The sequence below is a fragment of the Mixophyes fleayi genome, chromosome 11 (assembly GCF_038048845.1).
Source record: "Mixophyes fleayi isolate aMixFle1 chromosome 11, aMixFle1.hap1, whole genome shotgun sequence".
In the NCBI taxonomy this organism is placed as follows: Eukaryota; Metazoa; Chordata; class Amphibia; order Anura; family Limnodynastidae; genus Mixophyes; species Mixophyes fleayi.
The window spans coordinates 14,536,091-14,559,717 of record NC_134412.1 but is presented as its reverse complement, the minus strand read 5'-3'; the positions used below and the strand labels follow the sequence as shown (position 1 = coordinate 14,559,717).

General features: G+C 37.2%; 1 protein-coding gene across 1 annotated transcript; it reads right to left on the bottom strand.

The window, feature by feature from the left end:
• Nucleotides 1-3,830: 3,830 nt before the first annotated feature.
• On the bottom strand, nt 3,831-23,110 carry LOC142107497 (uncharacterized). The gene is made up of 8 exons (XM_075190954.1): nt 23,010-23,110; nt 18,486-18,620; nt 14,263-14,415; nt 11,445-11,588; nt 7,880-8,011; nt 6,186-6,308; nt 4,904-5,056; nt 3,831-3,883 (listed from the first exon to the last, which is right to left on the bottom strand). The coding sequence occupies exons 1-8, from the start codon at nt 23,104-23,106 to the stop codon at nt 3,831-3,833; spliced, it is 990 nt and encodes a 329-aa protein (XP_075047055.1). The 5' UTR covers nt 23,107-23,110.
• Between the last annotated feature and the right edge of the window lie 517 nt (nt 23,111-23,627).

The following is a 23,627-nucleotide window of genomic DNA, read 5'->3' as shown; positions in this document are numbered from 1 at the left end:
CAGTGATATATGAAGCCATTGTTTCCCCATTTAGATGATTAAACTTTATTGTACAAAGGAACTGGGTGATCACTGAGGGTATTAATAATGCACATAAATGTTATTTATGCACATAGGGAAAATGAGGATTATTTTGTTTCAATCATGTTAACTGACATATAATCCACCTATACATATGCAAATCCGAGTAGACATCTATATGAATGGGATATAAAACACGCTGTAAAAAATAAAAAAAAAGACATTTGGAAAGTGTGACAGCGAATAACAAAAAAGATATATAAAATAAAGGCAGAAAAACAAAATTTTATTTTGGATAATTTGATGGAAATAAATAGTAGGTAATATACGATAGCAAGACTGGATAAATTAACAAAAAGAAGAGAGCTGACCAACTACATTTTAATCCTCTCTTTTCTATATAACAATATTTCAAATATTTTTCTTAGTTTTAATATAAACATGTATAAGTATATCAATTTTAAACAGCAAGAAATACAATGTATGATTGTGGAATATCCATTGTGAGAAAATACAACCGTCACAGGGTGCACAGCCAAAAGAATAATGATGTTTGTACAAAGTAAATATGTTTGTTATAATAAAATGTTAAAAAAAAAGATTTTGTATCTATGGAACAGTATTTATTTCAGCGAATGGTGCGCCATGGTACACAATGTTTTTTGCAATTAACTCATATATACCAAGTTAATCACAAGTAACCTAATCAGCGATCTGTCACAGTAGATCATGGATTCAACAATTGGGGTATATTTACTAAACTGCGGGTTTGAAAAGTGGAGATGTTGCCTATAGCAACCAATTCGATTCTAGCTGTCATTTATATAGCACAAGCTACAAAAATGCTAGCTAGAACCTGATTGGTTGCTATAGGCAACACCTCCCCTTTTTCAAACCCGACGTTTAGAAAATATACCCCTAAGACTAGGTACACATTGAAGAATTTTCTGACCGACGTGTTACCTACAACGACCTTACCTTTGACCAAAGGTCCGATCATTCGGACTATTAATGAGTACACACTAGTTACGTTTTAGACGATTAACGAAAGAACGAACGTCCGGGCAGCGGCTTTTCACAGCCATGTTGTCGTGAGCAAAGATTAGAAATTTGTACACACAGAAACGACTTATGAGGTCCATGTAACGATATCCCCAAGAAATTTAAATAAAGGGCAGAGTATGTTTAATGATACCCAACCTAAACATCATAAAAAAGCGAAGGTAAAACGTTTTCTTCATACATTCGTTAGCACGTGTACAGTGTACTTTCGTTCGCAACCGCACAAATTATTATTTTTTTACTAATATGCATACTGTTGAAGAAGAACAAGCAACTGCTCTTTTTCTACTCGCAATAGAGACCTGCTATTGCTTTACCGCTAGAAGCACTTAATTACCAAATGAGTGACGTGAGGACACCGCACCGCGTGGGACTGGTACAGGCATCAGAAATTAACATACACACGCCCCCAAGGAGTCGCAGCTCGAGAAACTATCTACAGTTGCTCGTAGATCGATCGGAAACTCACAAATACAAACTACATGATCATTAGATGGATTGGTCGGAATATATTAAACAGTACGACCAACCAAATAAGCCGACAATCGGAACTTTGGAACAACTTTGGACCGTTGTGTCACTATACACACTAATAGTGCACAATTGCATTACAATCTGCTCTACCCTGTACTTTTAAGGTGGACAATTAAAATGAAATGCACCTACCTTTGCTTATTGACATTGAGTAGTCTATGCAATTGGTTTCATCATCCGTACACTGGATAACGTCTGTTTCTCGACAATGGGAAACATTTAAAGGGGAGCAAATTGGACATTTCTTTCTATTGTTTTTTTTCCTCTTTGGAGGCCCTATAAGAGACGGTAAATGTGATGATTACCTAAATGGCAGTTATTAAAAACAAGTTGTCCATTTATGTGAAGAATTTGCTTTGTTATAATATTTATCCTGTACATTATAAGCTAGATATTAAAAATTATAGGGAAATAGCTGAAGGTGAACTCTTTTTTTCTAGGATAATAGGATAACAATAAGGCTGATTAATTGATATTGCATTTAGGTGCAACATTTTTACTACATAATACCAACCAATCAGCAATTAACTTTTATCTGATAATGTTATAAATAGGATTTTAATACGATAATTATCCTATGGTTAAAAAAAATGTATGTTAGTGTAGGAGATAATGTGTGTGAGATATTGTGAATAGGGGGAGGTAATTGACAATACAATTTCATAAACAGGTATAAATGTGTGCAGTATATGGTGAAAAATTGTAATAGTTAAAATTGTGACATATATTCACATCAGAGTGCGTGACATTAAAGTGAGTAAATAGATTGTTGCACACTATGCAACATGAATCCTGAATTATGTAAAATATATGTATGGATATAAGTAAGAAATGTAAAACATGCATTGTAAATAGAACAAAAATACAAAATATAAATGCTAAAAAATGATAATACAATAGGATAGATATAGGAGTAATAGAATGGATACATAGCGGGGTAAATGTATCAAGCTGAGAGTTTTCTGGCGGGTTTGAAAAGTGGAGATGTTGCCTATAGCAACCAATCAGATTCTGGCTATTATTTTGTAGAATGTACTAAATAAATGATAGCTAGAATCTGATTGGCTTTTCAAACCCGCCGAAAAACTCAGCTTGATACATTTACCCCCAGGTGTGTAAACTTGTTGCAATGGTAGTTCGTTGTGCAATAAGGTACCAAATGTTTCAGCACTGGTAGTGGCTTCTTTAAATGGTTCAGTGCTTTCCAATAGTTTCGGTACATGCTGAACCTACTGAGCAAGTCACTAGTGTTGGTAAAATGTGTTTGCTCATTTATTCTAATAGGGTGCTTAAAAGTCGATACTCTGTCATTATCATCCTCATCACCATTTCTTTATATAGCGCCAGCATATTCTGTAGCGCTTTACAATTGGGGACAAACATAGTAAACTAATAAACAAACTGGGTAAAACAGACAAAGAGGTGAGAAGGCCCTGCTCGCAAGCTTACAATCTATGGGACAATGAGAGTTTGACACGTAAGGCTAAGTCTACATTTTGCATTTCGGCCCAGTCAGGCTGCAAAGGTAAAAGTGACTCATAAGTTAAATGATCCTGTCACACAACAATGTTGGTCAGGAGGGTAATTGTCTTGTGTGAAATTGTGTAACGGGTGGTAATAGGGTAATGTAGTGAGGTTAAGAGGGTGGTGGAGGAATATTATAAGCTTATCTGAAGAGGTGGGTTTTCAGAGAACGCTTGAAAGTTTGTAGACCAGAGGAGAGTCTTATTGTGCAAGGGAGAGAAAACAGATATATATTGCACACTAACTTAGACTTCAGTACCATATATAATTTTCCCATTTTGCAATAGAAATGTTTACTGCTCATTAGAAACTGAATCCTTACACTCTCTGCTGCCATTCTGGAATGTTCAAATCAAGAACACAAACAAACACGCCGAATGCTAAGAGTGGGTTGACATAGCTATGGTAAAAGTCAACATAGCTAATAGATGTAGAAGTTATTGGGGATAGCTCTATAGCCGCCAGACACACAATCACCACAGTTTGGATGTCTTCTGGAAGGGAGGGGGTAGTTTTAAACTTTATTACTTATTTTTTTCTTTTTATAACTGATTTGTGCCTGTGGGTCCGGCGGCTGTATAGCCACCGAACGCGTCGGCATTGCTCTTTTAATGTCGGCAGTGTGGCTGTCCACATTTTTAAGCTGTCACCAAAATGGACTCTTCAGCATTTAGTCTGGGAAAGTTGGGCTATATGATCCAGTCCACAGCAATATTGCTTTGAGTGTCAGTAAGTTGTTTGGCTATACAAAGAGTACAAAAAAGTTTTGAGTGAACTGTTTAGTGTAATGGCATTAGAGTAGCATAGCCAATGGAGGTTTAGAAGGTTCAATAATTTGATGAGCATGTCTGAAGAGGTGAGTTTTCAGGGTACACTTGAAGACTTGGAGGCTAGGGGAAAGCATTTTTGAATGAGGGATAAAATTCCACAGAACGGGTGTATGTTGTATGTTGGTGCAGTTTCAATAGTGCCTTTGTATTTTAGTAGAAGTTAGATACCTCGATGTACAGGCAACCAATTTAGGGATTAGCTGAACTTGACTGTAGAAGAACATCGCGCAAGGAAAATTGCTGATTCAAAATATATTACAGTTAGTGAAATTCTGCTTTGGAGAAGAGCAGTAAAAATAAAAAGTTGCAATAGTTTAATTGGGATATAATGGGTTAATTATGTTTTTTATATTTGGATAAACTATTTGATCACATTATATGGGCAACAGTCACATTATATATTTATTTCTGTAGACTCTTGTGGTAGGTTCTGCCAGATCAGGACAGGAAAATCAGGAAAGGGAAGAGAGAAGTTATTGCAGAGAGGTGGAAATATTTTGGAAAAAGAAGAGGAGTGAATTGGTTGAGTTAGAGTGCAAAGAGTATTCCTGGAATTGTTGGAGTAATGAAGGGGGTCAAAAGATCACAAAAACACTTAGGGGTATATTTACTAAACTGCAGGTTTGGAAAAGTGGAGATGTTGCCTATAGCAACCAATCAGATTCTAGATGTCATTTATTTAGTGCATTCTGCAAAATGACAGCTAGAATCTGATTGGTTGCTATAGGCAACATCTCCACTTTTTCAATCCCGCAATTTAGTAAATCTAGCCCTTAGTGAAAAGAAGTTGTAAGTGTGGATAGCATCTGCTTCAAAAGACGAAAATATCAAAATGCCCTTAAAAATGAAATGAAAATAAACAAAAAGGACAAATTAAAGTATTGACTCAGAGATTAAAATAATGCAATAAATATAAAGATATGTCCTCTTACATGTGGGATCTGGGGTATTGCATAGGTCCGTATTGCAGCAAAAGGTTTTGATTGCCATCGTTTTATCTGTGCTGGTCATGCTGCCTTGAAATTTACATTCACTGGATTTTCCACAACGTTTTAATATTTGCAATACATGTTTACGGCTTTGCTCTGAGGGAAATAACATACATATCAGGTGAATTTGCGGTCTGCTCCAAAAAATTAAAAATACATTTGAAATGTAAAAACTGGACCTTATTTAGAGTTAAGGGAAAGTCTAGGGTGCAAATTTGCACCTTGCTGGCATGGATAATCCATGCTTGCAAATGCAATATTTGTTTGCATGCGGGGAAAATCTTGCCATCTTTTTAATGTAGAGCACAAATTCTGACTTTAATTTTACACAGTAATTTAGAGTTGAAATGAGCTAACAAATCTAAATCGGTTGGCATATTTTAAATTTGCTCAACCTGAAACTCAAGATGGTTTTGACAAAATGCAAAATTGCACCTTCCTGCTGGATTTACTCCTAACTTCTAAAATGAGGCCCACGCTCTTCGTTCCACTACATTACAGATGACCAGCTATGGCTTTGAACACTGGTACTGGTTTCCCTTCTGTACATTGTTATAATGATTGATATATTTGAAAGTTTCGAGCATGTCCCCCATTTCCAATCTTTGCTCCAAACTATACATATTAAGATCTCTTAGTCTATCCGGGTTATGCTGTAGGCCATGCACCATGTTGGTTGCCCTTCTTTGTCTAGTCTCTAATGTATTTTTATCCTTCTGGAGATACGGCCTCCAGAACTGAACACAGTATTCTAGATGAGGCCGTACCAATGACCTATACAGTGGTATTATTACTTCTTTCTTTCTGCTACCGATTCCTCTCCCTATGCAACCAAGCATCTGACTTTTAAACATAACCATTTACTCTATAACTTGGATATATGCAAGTTCTACACCTTCTAAGAGGGCAGAAAAGTGATGTAATTAAGTTGCTGTTACATGTCCCCAATCGACCTTTTCAGGCATAGGGGGCCACAAATGCAACCTATGATTCATTCAAAATTACACGTTGTTCTACTTACGTTAAATTATATACGAGGCCCTATGTTGTTAAATAAACTCTATACACTCCAATTAAACAGCAGCTATATTACTATGGAAAATTGTAGAATAGTTCTAAATGATAAAAAGTTAAATCATTTTGACCAATTGCTCTACATGTGCGTGAAATAATGGCTCAGATTAGTGTATACAAATAAACAAATAAAACTCTAATGGATACATACCATATGTGATACTTCTAACTTCAGAAAGACACACATCATTATCCGGGGGACACAGAATCTGTTTTTGATATGTACAGGAGTTCATATGCTCAGCGTGGCAAGTATGACACCAGAGAAAGTTTCCTGCAATGCAAAGTACATAAATTGACCTCTTCAACTATTGCGTGTACATCAATGACACATGATATATTTTGGGGACATTTTGGTCTTCTCAATTAAAACTTTTTGTTTTAGGAAACTATGAATTTCAGTTTTCATGTATGTTCTCTATCTTGGTGGCATTGAGTTTAGAGGTACTGTAATGATTGACTATATTAATGGATATGGGAGAGTATGATTGGGTGGAAGGGAGATCCATAAGTGGGTAGCAACACAGGAGAAATCTTATAGGCGAAAGGGAGAGTATTTTGAAATGAGATTTGAGATGTATGAAGGGGTGGTGTTGTTGAGGGATTTGGAGCTAAGACTAAGTAATTTTAATTGGATTCTGGAGGACACAGGGAGCCAGTGTGGGAATTTGAAAAGTGGTGCAGCAGATGTGGAGCGGTGAGAGAGAATGATCCGTGTTTGCGTGGCTTTCCTCAAGGTGCTCCTGTTTCCTCCCACACTCTAAAAACATACTAGTAGGTTAATTGGCTGCTATTAAATTGTCCTTAGTCTCTCTCAGTCTCTGTTTGTGCATATTAGGGAATTTAAAATGTAAATTCCAGGGACTGATGTGAGTGAGTTCTCTGTACAGCGCTGTGGGAAAAAGTGGCGCTATGGAAATAAATAGATGATGATGATCAGTCTCCCTGCGGCATTTAAGATAGATTGAAGTGGGGATAGATGGGTGAGCTGAATGCGATAACAAAGAAGAGGACAGTTCCAGGGTGGAGAGCTAGATTTGGGTGTCGTCATCATAGAGGTGGTACTGGAGGCCGAATGAGTGAGAAAAATAAACGGCCAAGAACAGATAGAGGTAGTGGAGGGGAGGACGTGTCAGGGTTAGAGACACTAAAGGATTGATTTGATAGGTAGGAAGTGAACCAGGAAAGATCTGTGTTACGAAGGTTAAAAGAGTGAGGGGTTTGTAGAAGAGAGAGTATAAAGAAAAGTGGGAGCAAAGGCACAGAGCTGAGCTAATGTGCAGGTAACTCTAACTGCTGTCTGCATGTCACCATAACATAACAAACACTGTACCATACTATAAGATAGAGAAGATAGACAAAATGTGTAATACACATATTACACTATCAGGAATAATGCTTAATACGTACAACATACAATATTACCAGAAAGGTAGGAACAAAGTTTCATACTGATAACAATAATATTGGGAGATATCTGGGGAGCAGATGCAATAATCAAGGCCATCATCAAATTATTCCCCAGATAAAGTTCTTGTATAATGAGATTCAACTGAATGGAGCTGAACAAGCCTTTGACACTCAGCCAGTTACAAGCAGGCAGCATGGGAAAACCGGTTGTGATTCGCTGAGTGTAGAAGACTCGTCTCGCTCCATTTAGTTCAGTGTGATTTAGCAGCAGGCCTCTAGTGGACAATTATGTTAATTTAATTTATTTATTTAATTTACGGTTGGACAACGTGTGGATAAATAGACCCATTCAACTGGTTCATCCTGTTCTTTCAATGTAAATGTTGTATAACTTCATATTGAAAGACCTCTACATAACAGAATTCTTCTACTTACCCTCAGGTAGTGAATGGACTCTGCTGATTTCTGTAACTGTAATTCTTGAAAACGTGCTCAGTAAACTAATTTTCTGTCCGTTGTCTTTGAACACAGTTTTTGTAACACAACCACTTGAATATGCTGGACGTACTGAAAAAAAGAGATAGCATGTTAAACAGAAGGCAACATAAACCACAATGGGCCTGAGTCATTAAGGCAAAAAAAGGAGTAAATGTTCTCCGGGACAAACCATGTCACAATGCAAGGGGTGCAAATTAGTTTATTATTTTGCACACAAGTTAAATACTGGCAGTTTTTTCATGTAGCACACAAATACTTGATAGCTTTATTTTTACATGTAAATGTAAAGTTGATCTAAGTCATGTCTTACCCAAACTTTAATTCTGTCCCCACATTTTAAATATACCTCCCCCTCCAATGCAACATGGTTTTGCCCAGATGTAAAGTTACTCCTTTTTTATGCTTTGCTCTCCTTAATGACTCAGGCCCATTGTGTTTTGTAATATTTGGAACAGGATTTAACAAATACTATCATATTAAAATACTAATCAATTCTCCATTTTTTTTTTTATTAGACAGGAGACTTATTGTAGAATGGGGAGACTCCATCACAGACAGGAGTGGAACACTACATTGTTGGCCCTATAGCATTTATTTTTTGGAGATTGTGGCAAAGCGGTCTGTTCCCCCTGATCCCATTCTGCTCTTCTGATCTAGCGTTGGGCCTATGCGTGTGTTGTGCACCTTATTGCGCATGCTCCAAGATATTAATTTGCTGCAGGTAGTAACGAAGCTTCCTTTATTGCTGAGGATAAAATGTAGAAATTAAACAAGGGAGTGGTTGCGAATTCACCGTAGACCGGACTTCGACCACATTTTACAACATTTTCCTATGGACACTTGATCCTACAAAAATGTGTAGGTCCAAAAAGCACAGTGAGGATATGCCCGTATGTATGTCGTAGACAGATAAATAGATACATTTAGTCACCACAGGCAGAGGTGCAGCATTATACCGAAGGGCCATATAGCAATTGTTTCTGTGTCTGTCCTTCCCGGCACCCATTCCGCTCTTCGGAGCATGTGTGGGTGCCTTAGCATTGGCAGTGAAGTCCCTTTTGGACTTTACCATGCATGCTCTGAGATGCAGGCGGAAATACTTTCATTGCTGAGGGTGCAGCGGCTACACCCTACCACCTTCTGGCCCCATAGCCAATGCAACCCTTCAATGGCTTTAGTTCCACCACTGACCCTGGGAGTTTTATCAATCCATAAAAGGAGCCTTTATTATGCCACATATTTCACAGAATGTCTAGGGACGATTTTACTCCATCATCTCATGTGATCAATCAAGGATGAGTGTAGTTAGTAAACTTTATCTCTGGATGTACTGTACTATACGGAAGATAACAACACTTTTTAATTCAGTACAGTTGACAATAGTCTTTGCTAGCTTATTTCCTTGTCAATTCTGACCGGTCAGAAGCAATTATTAAATGATGGTTATAGTAGACTTCAAAGGAATTAATTATATCACCATTGTTGAACAAATATTTCACACCACAACCACTGGAATATATTGCACATGCTGGAAAAAATATCTTGTTATACTGAAGGAGAAATCATCATCACCATTTATTTATATAGCGCCACTAATAGGGTCAATTTGTTAGCAGCCAATTAACCTACCAGTATGTTTTTGGAGTGTGGGAGGAAACTGGAGCACCCGGAGGAAACCCATGCAAACACGGGAAGACATACAAACTCCTCACAGATAAGGCCCTGATCGGGAATTGAACTCATGACCCAAGTGCTGTAAGGCAGAAGTGCTAGCCACTACGCCACCATGCTGAAATAAACCGCAGTGCAATTTGTAAGATTTGGAGCACGGTTTAAAAAATTACTAGCATATTCAAATGAATATAAACCTCCATTAAGAGGGCCAGGGCCCATTTAACTCCATCATCCCATTTATACAATGCAGCATGAGTGTCATTAGTGATCTCTATGTCTGCAGAACTGGTGCTGGTCTCAGTTTTGCAATGTGTCTCACAATTGATTAGGTGAAAAGTCCTGTCTTCCCAGAACTCAGCAAATTAATTCCATATTGTAGAACATTCACAGACCCAAGAAGGAAGAGAACAATAATAGTAATTGTATTCAGTACAGATGTCATAAGTCATTGCTAGCCTAAATATTTCATAGTGACCTCTGACTGGTGAGAGGCAATTATGATACTGATAGTTACAGTAGACTTCAAAGGACACCATCTAGTTGACTTATAGGTCATCATTTTTATTATGAATTATATTTTTGTAAAGTCATACAATTTATATAATAATTTGGCCATTGAAAGTGCTAATTCACTGAAGTCTGTTTGAAATTGCCACTCAGAGCAAGCAGTGAGGAAGACTCATTCTCATTAAAGGATATTTCCACTGTCAAATATGTTCTTTTAAAAAAACAATTATCTATACAGTGGGGTCTGCCTTTCTGGGTTCACTTCTCCGAAGAGTTGCTACATGATTACATAGTTGATGAGGTTGAAAAAAGACACCAGTCCATCAAATTCAACCTATTTTGGATCTCCTGCGATCCCACACTTATATTTGAAATTGATCCAGAGTAAGCAACCGCCAATCTGTTTCAATTGTGAAAATCCCCCCAGACTCAATATTGCAGTCCTATTTTTACCCTATATCCACAACTATCCTTCATTTTAATTAACGGTTGTATCCCTGGATACACTTTTCTGCAAAAAAATTGTCTAACCCTTTCTTAAACATATCTATTGAAGCTGCCTTCCCTGGCGATGAATTCCATATCTTGACTGCCCTTACTGTAAAGAACCCCTCCCTTTGCTGGTTGTGAAATTTACTCTCCTCTAATCTTAGGGGGTGAGCGCGTGTCCTGTGTATAGTCCTTGGGGTAATAAGTTCCCATGAAAGTTCTGAAAGTTCTCTGTATTGACCCCTAATGTATTTGTACATAGTAATCATATCTCCCCTTAGACGCCTCTTTTCTAAAGTAAACATACTTAAACTGGCTAACCTTTCCTCATAACTTAATGACTCCATACTCTTTATCAATTTTGTCGCCCTTCTCTGATTAAATTAAGCCTGGACAAAGCAGGAGCTAGATAATGGCCCCACCCCTGTTATAATGAAAATTGGATAAGTTGTAGAGGTCTGAGGGTAATAATCACAGCCCTTTAACCTTGGAAACTAAGCTGTGTCATGATGAGTCAACACTATACCTTACTGTGGAGGACTGATTTCTTAAGAGGTCCCACCACTACTCCAGAGGAAGGACTTTCAATAGCAGACAAACTCACTATGCAGGTATGAGGTTGGATAATTCATGTTTACAGTGAAAATTGCAGGGTAGTTACATTTTCTTTCCTCAACAACTTTTCATTGGACATTTGTTGGGAAAAATAAACATTTGATTAATATATAAAAGATACATGTTTCTTTACAATCTGACATTGGTGTAGCACAGTGATGACAGTCAAATTGTGAAGACTATAACAGTGTACAACTTGCAGAAGAAACATATTTACCGTTAAACATTTTTTCACTGAACAAGACACAATGCGTTTCATTCCCTGTGCACGGTATGGCCCTCACTGGGACACATGGTTCTGCTTTCTCCGAGTGGCAGGCTGGGCATGTGATACCATTTTTCAGTAACGTTCTCTTTGGTACTACAAATAAACAATAAATGCACAAAAAGTTAATTCAGATCTTCTGGTAGGACTATCATACATCTCCATGTTGGCAGATGCATGTCAACTTCTTTTCAAACCACGTTCAACCACATGTGACATGTACCATCTTAGTGACTATTCATCCTTATGTTAAGTACCCTTGCCTATTCGTTCTACATGAGCACTGCCTTCAGAGATACCAACGTTTTCTAGCTCTATTTACATATGTTTCTTCCTTAAAGCCTTCCAGTCCTCCACCTAATTGACCTCCTTCCAGTCTCCCCCCTACCCCCCTCCCACTCCTGCCCTCCTTCCTGTCCCTCTCCTACCTCCCTCCTCATCATTCTCCTCTCCCCCTCTCTCCGTCTCTGCCTCCGTTTTCCCCCTTTCCTCCTCCTACCATTGCGTCTCTGTCCGTCCTACCCTCCCCTTAGATTGTACGCTCCTTCGAGCAGGGTCTCCTCTCCTCCACCACCTTAACTCTGCTCTCCAGCTCCTTGTCTCTTCCGTGAGGTCCTCCTGCCCTTCTACCCCTCTCTCCACCCCGCTGGGGGCTCTTACCTTTCATCTAGCTGTACGTTGAGCTTCTGAGTTACTGTGCTTTTTGTTAACTGTACCGTGCTCTCTCACCATGTATTGTGTTTCTGTCTGTCCCTGTACGGCGCTACGGATACCTAGTGGCACCCTATAAATAAAAAAATAATAATAATATTGATTGGGGATTGTTTGCTATAGATAAACTCACAATAGGCATCACTCATACATAATGAAAGCTGCAAAAATATTATTTAAAAATATTATTTATTATATTTATTATATACTCTTATTATGTGGAAATGCTATTTCAGAATTACAGCACCAATCCAATGATGAAACGTCTGGAATTGATGTGTTGGCTACATGTCATAAGTGATGATCTTATAGATGAGGGCCGGATCATGTTTGAGTTCTTCCTTGAGTTTGGCGTAATTTGTCATGTGACTTTGTCATGTGTATATAAGTATAGTGTCCAGGAGTAGTGATGTTCACGTCTCTACTTCCATACTGTTTCTAGTAATTGTTTCTATCTTTACACTGTTTTCAGCTTCTTTGACAATGTGTTTTCAATTTCTTTTATGATTTGTACATGGTTTTCATAGTCATTCAATTGATTATGATGCATATCATTTTGCCTTGGTAGCACAGACATCGACTAGACCAGTGGATCCCAAACTTTCTCAATTTGAGGCACCCTTAGGGTCTCCATAATTTTTTCAAGGCACCCCTAAGCCAAAATAATTAACAAGCTGTCCCCCGGCTTGCCCTGGCAGCCGCACCCCTGTGAGATCCCTATGAGATCCCTGTGAGCATCCTGGGAGCTCCAGGGGTGCTGCAAAGATTGAGAAGCATTGGATTGGATTGTTATTGCAGTGGGTATTTTAAGCACTTTATTTTATTGTGTTTGATAAGTATTGATGTTCTTGTATATTTTTCTATCTCAGCAGTGCAGGCCAAGGGCAAAATGTAGGATTTCCGGTAGGGGTTTCCAAATGTTTGACTTCAGGACAAAGAAAAAATGCAACAATAGGCAGTTTTTAGTAAATTTGTTTTGCTTTTTCTATCAACAACAGGTTAAATGGAATCACAATGCGTAAAATGTTATCTAGTTGCAAGATTATGACTTACAGTCTGGTATTTAAGTGTCCTCTTATCTGATGACTAGTACATTTAGGGGGCAAGGAGCACAATTTGGGAGGCATTCCTGGATTAGTGCATGGCCGCAGATTTTCTTTACTTCTGCAAAATCACCTGATTTTTGTAGGTGCTTAAGAGGTACTGGAAATTGGGAATCATAATTTACGCAAGCAGACTTCCCATGAGTTCAGGGAAAGTAGCAATGACCTTTTTTCGAACTGGTATGAGAAATGACTACAAAAGACACATCTCCTCCCTTATATAAGGCTGTCCTAAAGTTGGTATCTTTGTCAGATTAATGTGCATTTAATATCTCTTTAATGCAGCAACTCTTTCTGTCTGCCCTCCCCTCTATGTATTTGGTGAGTTTGACTACCACTTCTGGTTTTGACCAGTTGGCTTCCGTTTCTGATTATGTCTTTAAACCAATCCACCATAACCAGCCATTAGGAACTTTCTTTTCTCTACTTTTACTTTTCAATAATATTTTTGCCAAAATAAGCACATCTGATCTGTGCTGAGCTAAACCGAGTACCAGTAATTGCTTCTAACTTTAAGGGAACGGGGGCTGTTAGAGGGGAAAGGTCCACTAGCCTTGTTCACTTGTGCATATTCATACAAAAGCTTGCAGTTCCAAAAAATGGAATGAGGACATTCCATTTTTTGGACCTACCAATATGGTAGGTGGACAAAGATGTACATTTAATCAAATTCACATGTTCTGAGTTTCGTAAATGCCCTTTACAAATGTTGCTAAGACATGCAGTATTTTAGAAGAAAAATGGAAAAGTTGTAATTAATTAAGGTGGTGGTCCTCAAGTGATAGTTGATGGACACAATATTTTCCCACCAACTTAAGGAGCTTCTAATTTAAATTTCGAATTTCCTTTGAAACCCATAACCCAGTGAAGGTAAAAATGTTTCCATGACGAGAAACAAAATAAAATTTATTTAAGCAGCGAGCACATTAACTCATAGCTAAATTATTAATTCTTACAGACAGGAGGCGTTGGCGAGCAGGAATCTGTATTACAGCAGGTGGTACTGTAGGCTATGTAATATCCAGCTGCCGTCATACTGTCCTTCATATTACATTGGGATGATTGGGCACATCCTCTTTGAAGTTGAATTCCATCATTTACAATATAACCTAAGCAAGGCAAATAAAGTATAATATAAAATAATATAATATATTATTGATAAGTAATACATTTATGTAACAGTGCTTGTCACATTGTCTCTTTTACCAAGCCAAGCAAAATATTTACATAAGAGTCACAATAGAAATTTGTGTCTCCTTATTTGATAGCAGAATTGATATACTGCAACTGGAACTAACTTGATTTTGACTTTGAGCAGTCTAGTTCTAATATCTGAGTGGTTGATTAGAGAAGGTTCTTGAACACCCTACCAGTTATCGGTATCTAAGGATGTTCCAGGACTCATCTATGTTTTAGAGTATATTTGTCCCACATTACTTCTTCGTGTCAAGTATAAGGCTCTGCAACACCTACACTTGGATGACTCTTTATGAAACAGCAAGTTCCGATATATCCCAGATTGACCAAATAAGAGTGCAGAGCAATGTGACATAGCGTGAAGATGGCAGGACATTCTCTATTCCTGATGTAAGAGGCTTTAATCTTTGTTTCTGGAGTAAATTACACCAATGGCTCTCATTTGTGGTCCTAGGTGGCTGCACTCCATCCAGGCCTTGGGGATGTTCCTACTTAAGCATTTGTTCAGTGATTTTAACAGAGAGATTAAGGCTAAATAAATGAGAGGTTTTGACCCTGGTCTGTGTATGGCCACTGATGACAATTACTTGATTGCATAATGTTTCTTAAAGATACATAATCAAATGAATCTAGCATTTGTCTCCTACTCCCACTATCCTACCACTGCTTCTCTTGTCTACAGGTTTGATAAGAACATCAGGAAACTAGGCATAAAAGATAGTTTAAAATATGTTGGAGTTCAGAAAGCAGAAAAGGTAAATACTACTGGAATGATACTGTATTAATAGAGAAAAAGCAAACTGAGTAATGACTTAATGTTCTTTATATTTTAAAATGTCTGTCAACCATTTAGTTGCTATGTATAAATTAGGGAAACTATAGAAAAACAGAAAAAGGAGTGGCGCCTTACTCCTAATGTTGCAAGAGCAGTATTATCACAGGGTATCCCTCCTTATATACTGAAATTCATTGAAAAGTTAATCGCTCATTGACTGGTATATAAATCCCAATCCAATGTACTAGTTATTTGTTCTAATTTGTGCTGGTATACCTGCAGGTAAAACTGCATCTCACCTATGTGTTACTATGCACTTGTGAAGTCATTATACCAATGTTTGAAATAGGTAAAAACACAATTTAATAAAGCATATACAAATATACAATCACATAAACAGTTGGATCTAATCATCTAAATGATAAACTGTACAATATAATTGGAAAACAATATCACACTACACATGTATATCTCAACTAAGCTTTTTACTACAGGTGGTGGCAAATGGCGTGATTCTGTATAAGTTAAATAGACCCACATTTATCTATTTGGTATCTAACAAGCCAGTTGAATTAGGCACAGCCTCCGGAATTAGTGGCGCTTTATAAATAAATAAATGATGATAATGAAATCAGACCAAAGTTTAAATGGAGGGTCAAAAGAAAGGTATTAAATAGTATTAAATAGATCCTGAGATATATTTTATTAGTGTAATATAAAATGAATCAAAAACTCTGTGGCTAAAAGTATGTGGCATGGTCGTCCAAACTGAAATTGATCAAATTAGAAGTCATCTGAATAAAAAATGTGATACTAAATTATAATAATTAAGATATAAGGCTACCAAAATACAACACGTGAAAAAATAATCCAAGACAATACTGCTTTCAATGAAAAACGTGTTAACCACAAGCAATGTTTTCTTTACAGGGAGTAATTTGAAAATAATGAGTGGAAAAGTTAATTTAATGAAGGTTCCACTCCTATTCACAATCTGCAGTATATATATATATATATAGATAGATATATATATATATATATATATATATATATATATATATATATATATATATTTATATATATATTTATATATATATATACATATATATATATATTTATATATATATATATATATATATATATATATATAAATATATATTATATATAAATATATATATATATATATATATATATATATATATATATATATATACTGCAGATTGTGAATAGGAGTGGAACCTTCATTAAATTAACTTTTCCACTCATTATTTTCAATGAGATTGTGAATATATATATATATATATATATATATATATGTATATATATATATATATATATATATATATATATATATATATATATATATATTCCAAATAACAGAAATTTAAAATATGACAGCTTCAATAATTTAATAATAATTTGGGGACTTTCTATAATATTGCAGGTTGGCTACGATCAAATATAAATTATTTCTAAATTCGTTAGCAACAAAACACACAATTGTGATACTTGTTTATTTTTCTAATTGTCTGTGCCCATTTATGACAACCGCAATAAACCCCCAACTCCACCTAAAACTTTTCTGAAAGGAGAACAAAATTTAAAACTAAAATCCGTGTTTCTGTACTCAACACAAAAGACCTGCTATTTTTGACCGAATATATATTTTGAATAAAAAAATTACAATTAATAAAAAATATCACTTTATGTAAAAATGCAGTATAAAAATATAAATGTGTGTGGGCCGTAAAAAACATGCGTGTGGTAGGGAAAGTGTTGCCCCCAGTTACCTGTCCCACTATTTTGGAATATTCCCATCCTCATACTAACTTAGATACTTCTCTAGCTTGTATTATTTTGCTACACAGCACTGTACATTCAGATAATCATACTACAAGTAAATAACATACAATGACATGAGACAGAAGGCAACGATGGCCTGCTAAAACAGCCTTACAATCTAATGGGCATATTCAATTAGCCACGGACATTGCGGCTACACGTGGCTGCACATTTTTTTGCTAATATAGTACTGCATCATTATTATTATTATTATTATTATCCTTTATTTGTTAGGCGCCACAAGATTTCCGCAGTGCCGTACACCATACAAACAGTAGACTATACAGGGTGAAACAGTACAAAACAATAAACAAAAAATACCAGTACTTCAGAAACTCCAGGCTGGTTGATGCAATAAACATGGAACAGAAGAACAGGTAGGGAGACAGGAGGGAAGGGGGCCCTGCTCATGTGAGCTTACATCCTAAGGGAGGGAAAACAGAACAGGCACAAGGGGAGCCAGAACATTGCAGACTTCTCTTCTCAACTCTATGTGGGGTGAACGAAAATCTCTGATGTTGCGGTAACGCGGAGTGCCTTCGGATACGTTCCGGAAAGCACTTTGTTCTTAACTGAATATGCCCCAAAGAGTTATGGTGAACAATACTGGCAACCATGACAGTCCTTCACTGTTTACATGAACTGAACCTTTTTCCTGTTCTGGCCCTAGGGGAGGCATTCACTGATATGCTGCTGGTGTATTATTCTGGGTATTCTCCAGTTCAGAGTAACTTTGTGTCTGGTATTTTTTTTGGGCATTATGCTCACTGCTGGACACAGAGCCAGAACACTGTGAAAATCACCAGAGGAGGAACAGAGATGACAACAGTAATGACGATTAAAGATACTGGGTCCTAAGGCTAAACCGAAATGTTGTTCCATTAGATTTTTTTAAAGAACTCTGTCCGTGGTGTTATAACACTTCTCGACATTCCCTCCGTAATTGCCCACGACTTTCACACATTTCTATTTTATCTTTGAGAGAAGATGAATATATTGGAGATATTGGAGGGCACAGAACTCATGTATATTGAAATTGAAAGAACACCCCCCCTTGTACTTTATACATATCCATGTCAATAGAAAATGTCAGCGTCCATTCCTTATATAGAATCAACGGAATTCTGAAACATTTGATATCAGCCACATGATGCAATGTTAAATTCTGAGGTTCTTTTTTTATTTATAGCAACCATTTCAGCAAATGAACTTGCAAAAGTTTGCTAATCCCTACTTCCTATAATAAAATAAGTCTGTCACTAGCGCTGTTTAATATGTATCTGAAATATCCATACTAAAATACATAAGCATTGTAACTTTTCAGATTTTCAGTGGAGTCTATAGGAAGGTGAGAGTGGTACTTACGTTTTCTTTCTATTGTATAATTTGTCATCATGCACACATCCTGTTCTGGTGAGCAATCCACCAGTATGGTTTTCTGATCAGCCGTAATTAGTCCCTTATGTGCATGAAGGTATGTGATACACTGTAGAGGATATGCTGGGGAAAGAATAGAAATATTTATTAGATATTTCCCTATAATCCCTCAATTCTCCAATAACCATATTTCCCTACTGTATCTGCTTGTAAAGGCTTTTCAGTTTTTAAATTAGTTATCTAAAGAACACAAATGCAGCATGGAGATCTTCCATTAGAAGTCAATACCACCACAGTGGTATGATGCAGACCCTGAAGGAGTATCAACATTTTAATCACCATATCAGATACAACCTGCTGAAGTTTAAGATAGCATAGACTGGCGCCACAAGTCAATATCTGGTTGCAGTAATAAGTGATGTAGAAAAATCCTTGCTACTGTACTAATACATCCCATCATTTATTTTTAAATGCATCATACCCTATACTGAAACATTTTGTTTTGATAAAAAAAATAGGCGTACACATGCTTAGGATTCGACCATTAAAGCAGTTTAAAAAATGTAATGTCTGTAATTGTGAGGTGAGTTCAAATCGCACTGTGATGGCAGCATAGTGGCGGAATGGTTAGCACTACTGCCTCACAGCACTGGGGCCATGAGTTGGATTCCTAACCATGGCCTTATCTGTGTGGAGTTTGTATGTTCTCCCCGTGTTTGTGTGGGTTTCCTCCCACAATCCAAAAACATACCAGTAGGTTAATTGGCTACTATCAAAAAATTGACCCTAGTCGTCTCTGTGTCTGTGTGTGTGTTAGGGAATTTAGACTGTAAGCTCCAATGGGGCAGGGACTGATGTGGGTGAGTTCTTTGTACAGCGCTGCGGAATCAGTGGCGTTATATATAAATAAATGATGATGATGATGATGATCCATTTCTGAAAGTGCCTCTTTGAACACGGTCAATTCTTGCTTCTACTGTTACACCATAGTTGCCAACTGTCCCTAATTTTAAGGAGCATTCTCAGGTTTTGAAAAATTGTCTCTAGAAATGTTTCGTTATTCAGAATTTTACAAAGTGAACATTATAATTCATCTTTTTTACGTACAGAATGCAATTTTCAGTATTTATTCATAGTCCCAATGCTGTACAAGACAATACTTTTTGAATACAAAAACTAGAGTGGTGTGGTTCCGATTAAGACAAATCCAACATAATTGAATTTCGGAGTACCAAATGTTCCTCGAGAACCGAACCCACCCGAACTTTGCCTATCCGAGTACCGAGCTGAGCAGCTCGGTACTCTCCCGCCTGCTCCGAATCTAAATCGAAGCCAAACATCATGGTGACATTCTCGGATCTCTGGGCTCGGTTCTCGTGATACTTCAAGATTATAAATACCCACCTCCACAGCAATCAATCGCCATTTGACAGAGGGAGAGAGCAGGGTGTAGTCATAGGCTGATTAGAGCAGGGACAGAGAATACAATATTCTGATTCCAATTGTTGTAACAAAAATTACAACAACAGAAGAGAGGAGGATAGAGGTTTTTGGTTTTTTTTTTCAATATTTGGCACCCCCCAGTGCTTTTGGGGTGTCCCCCATAATTGTGCATAAATATTTCTGGCTGTCAAAATTATTATCTGTCAGCAGTATCTACCAAATAATTTTTAGCACTCCCCAGTGCTTTTGGGGTGTCCCCCATAATTGTGCATAAAAATTTCTGGCTGTCAAAAGTCATATCTGTCAGCAGTATCTACCAAATAATTTTTAGCACTCCCCAGTGCTTTTGGGGTGTCCACCATAATTGTGCATTAATATTTTTGGCTGTCAAAATTACTATCTGTCAGCAGTATCTACCAAATACTTTTTAGCACTACAAGTGCTTTTGGGGTGTCCCCCATAATTGTGCATAAATATTTCTGGCTGTCAAAAGTCATATTTGTCAGCAGTATCTAAAACAATTTGTAGCACTACAAGTTCTTTGGGCTCAGAATGGATTCAAAGCAGTCCACATATGAGCAGAATGAGCAACCAGGTTCTGTCACCAGTCCTGATGTTAGTGTTCCCAGTATGTCATCTGGGCAAGGCGATGTCAAGCTACACAGTATTTCGAAATCAGTCCAAAAACCAAAAACAAATTTTTTTTTTACTGTGTTGAAGCGAAAAAGAGGTGTTACTGAGCAAAAGTTAAGTGCCGATAAAAAAATAATTGCCAACATGCCATTCTACACACGCAGTGGCAAAGAGAGAATGAGGCCTTCACCTTTGGCTATTAGTGGCAGATCCCAAAAAATTACAGAGCCTACAATTGGTGCACAACTACTGTTACGCGTCAAAGCCAAGCTGCAAGATAACAGTAAGGCATTAGAGGATAATGTTTGCTCTGATTCACAAATGACACCAATCCCTGTGGAGTCCATCCAACAGTGGTATGTCTAATCGTGAGCATTCTGTTAGTGTACCCATAAAGAAGGGCCCTTTCAGCAGTTCTGCTGATGTGTACCTGAACAGCCCGAGTGTAGCCGTCGATATACAAATTGAGGATGCCACTTTGGAAATAGAAGAGGATGAGGGGGAGATTTGTGGAGGTGGCGATGGCGCTAATGAGGATGTTGATGATTATGATGCAGACAGATACCAAATTGCCTTTCTCAATTTCTATTTATATTCTAGATTATATAACGGCTGAATAGTTTTCTATTTTACTCCTAGTGGAGAGGGGATCTGATGCAGACAGATACCAAACTGCCTTTGTCCATTTCTTTGTATATTCGAATTTCTAGTTCTACAGTCTATGCAGGCTGCTTTTTTTTCTATTTTACTAGAAGTGGATGGGGGGGGGGGGGGTCTGATGCAGACAGATACCAAACTGCCTTTGTCCATTTCTTTGTATATTCGAATTTCTAGTTCCACAGTCTGTGCAGGCTGCTTTTTTTATATTCAACTACAAGTGGAGGGCGGGGGGGGGGGGGGGCATAAATAGCCACCAAACTACCGGGGTCCATTTAATTTTACTTTCTAGTTCCACAGTCTGTGCAGGCTGCTTTTTTAATATTCAACTATAAGTGGAGGATGTAATATACACCCAAAGACGATGGCTACATTGCCAATAATCAAAGATGGAGGAGGTAGACAACCAGGTTTGTCTGTATAATTTGCAGACAAGTGTTCGAATTAAGGACGGCCTACCAGGGATTAAACTGTTTTTTTTTCATAATTTATTAGCTTTAGAATTACCTCACTTATCTAAGAAACTGGTGGAGCACTAAATTAGGTCTGCATTGACAAATAGCAAAACAAAACCAAACAAAACCAAAACCAAAACACGCAAGGGCGGTTTTGCAAAACCAAAACCAAAACACGAAGGTAATCCAGATCCTAAACCAAAAACAAAAACAAAACAACATGTCTTTGACACATAAAGACACTTTATTGTCTATGCGACCAATTTTGATACTCCTGTAAGCCGTGTTTGATCTTACCGAGGGTTCCAATGCAAGGGCGAACAATAGTGGTGATGAGGGCCAACCCTGATGTGTTCCCCGTCGGTTACAGAACACATCAGAACGGTAACCATTAGTCGGTAGAACACTTTTAATAAAATAAGTTTGCGTACTTGGATAACGACATAAAATGTGCATGTTACAATGAGACCAGCTATATCTTCCTGAGGATAGCTCCCTCTATAAACTGTGTGTTTGTGATAAAGTTAGTCTTTGTTGGCAAGTATCATGACCTTCCATTTAAACATTCAATGCAGCAAGATGATGGAAGGAAATATATTTATTCAGATTTATAAGGCAATACAGCACATGGGGCCTGATTCATTAGTGATTTTATCTGCCGTTTTTTGCTTATCTTAAGCAAATCCACTCTGTGCATGCTCAGAAAAGGGAGATAAGAAGCAAAATCCTCTGCATAAGTGAAGAAATTTCCTAAGTTAAGATCAAAATCCATCTTAAATTCACTCTTATCTCCCCGTTTCTTCTTAAAATAAGCATCTTAACTTTTGCACAAGATAAGGGACCTGATTCATTAGTGATCTTATCTTGTGGTTAAGATGCTTATTTTTAAGAAGAAACGGGGAGATAAGAGTGAAGTTAAGATGGATTTTCATCTTAATATAAGAAATTCTTCACTTACGCAGTGGATTTTGCTTCTTATCTCCCTTTTCTGGGCATGCACAGAGTGGATTTGCTTAAGATAAGCAAAAAACAGCAGATAAGATCACTAGTGATCAGGCCCAAGATCCCTAATGAATCAGGCCCATGGTCTGTAAATATAACATTAAAATAATTTAAAATAACTTTTCAACATTAGCATTTATTTTATGTTAATCAGCAATTTGTGCAATGTAAGTCTTAAGCAACAAAATATATTTTGCAGATCATGACAGGTGTTTATACAAAGCTATATGTTGTCATGCGAGTGATTAATAAAGCCACAAAGTAACAATCAGCCTTAAATGTATAATAAGTCATATAGCAGATAATTGATAGCATCACTTACCTGTTCCTATGACAGCAGAGAAGATGCACGCTGCAAGGGCTGGTACCCTCATTGCTATTGTGCATTTCACAATCCTATCTGATGTTTTCTCTGGCATCTGTTGCTAGTCTCTGAAGAGCAGACAAGTTGATCTAGCTAGGTCTGTTTTATTCTCGGGAGAATTCTTTCTATACACAAGCAATGTGATGAAGAAGAATGATTTAATCAGAATATTAAAAAATGTTTTTATTTATAATTATAAAAATGTCATGGCTTTATATCATTAGATATAGATATTTATTTTTATTGACCTTGGATACAGTACATTATATAACCATCTTACAAGTCCCCGTCCCTGTTATAATTGTGGTCAAATCATGTGTTACCTGGATTTTATAGTTTAAATGTGAATGTATATTTTTATGTCTCAAAAATAATTGTTTTCTATGATCTTTTAGTGATTTTATCTAATAGGGTATAAAAAGGTCTCTCACTTCAACACCAATAAATGGGGTGCTATAACCCCCATTTATTGGTGGGGTGACATAACCCCCATTTATTGGTGAGGTACCATAACCCCAATTTATTGGTGGAATAGCATAGCCCCCATTTATTGGCGGGGTGCCATAACCCCAGTTT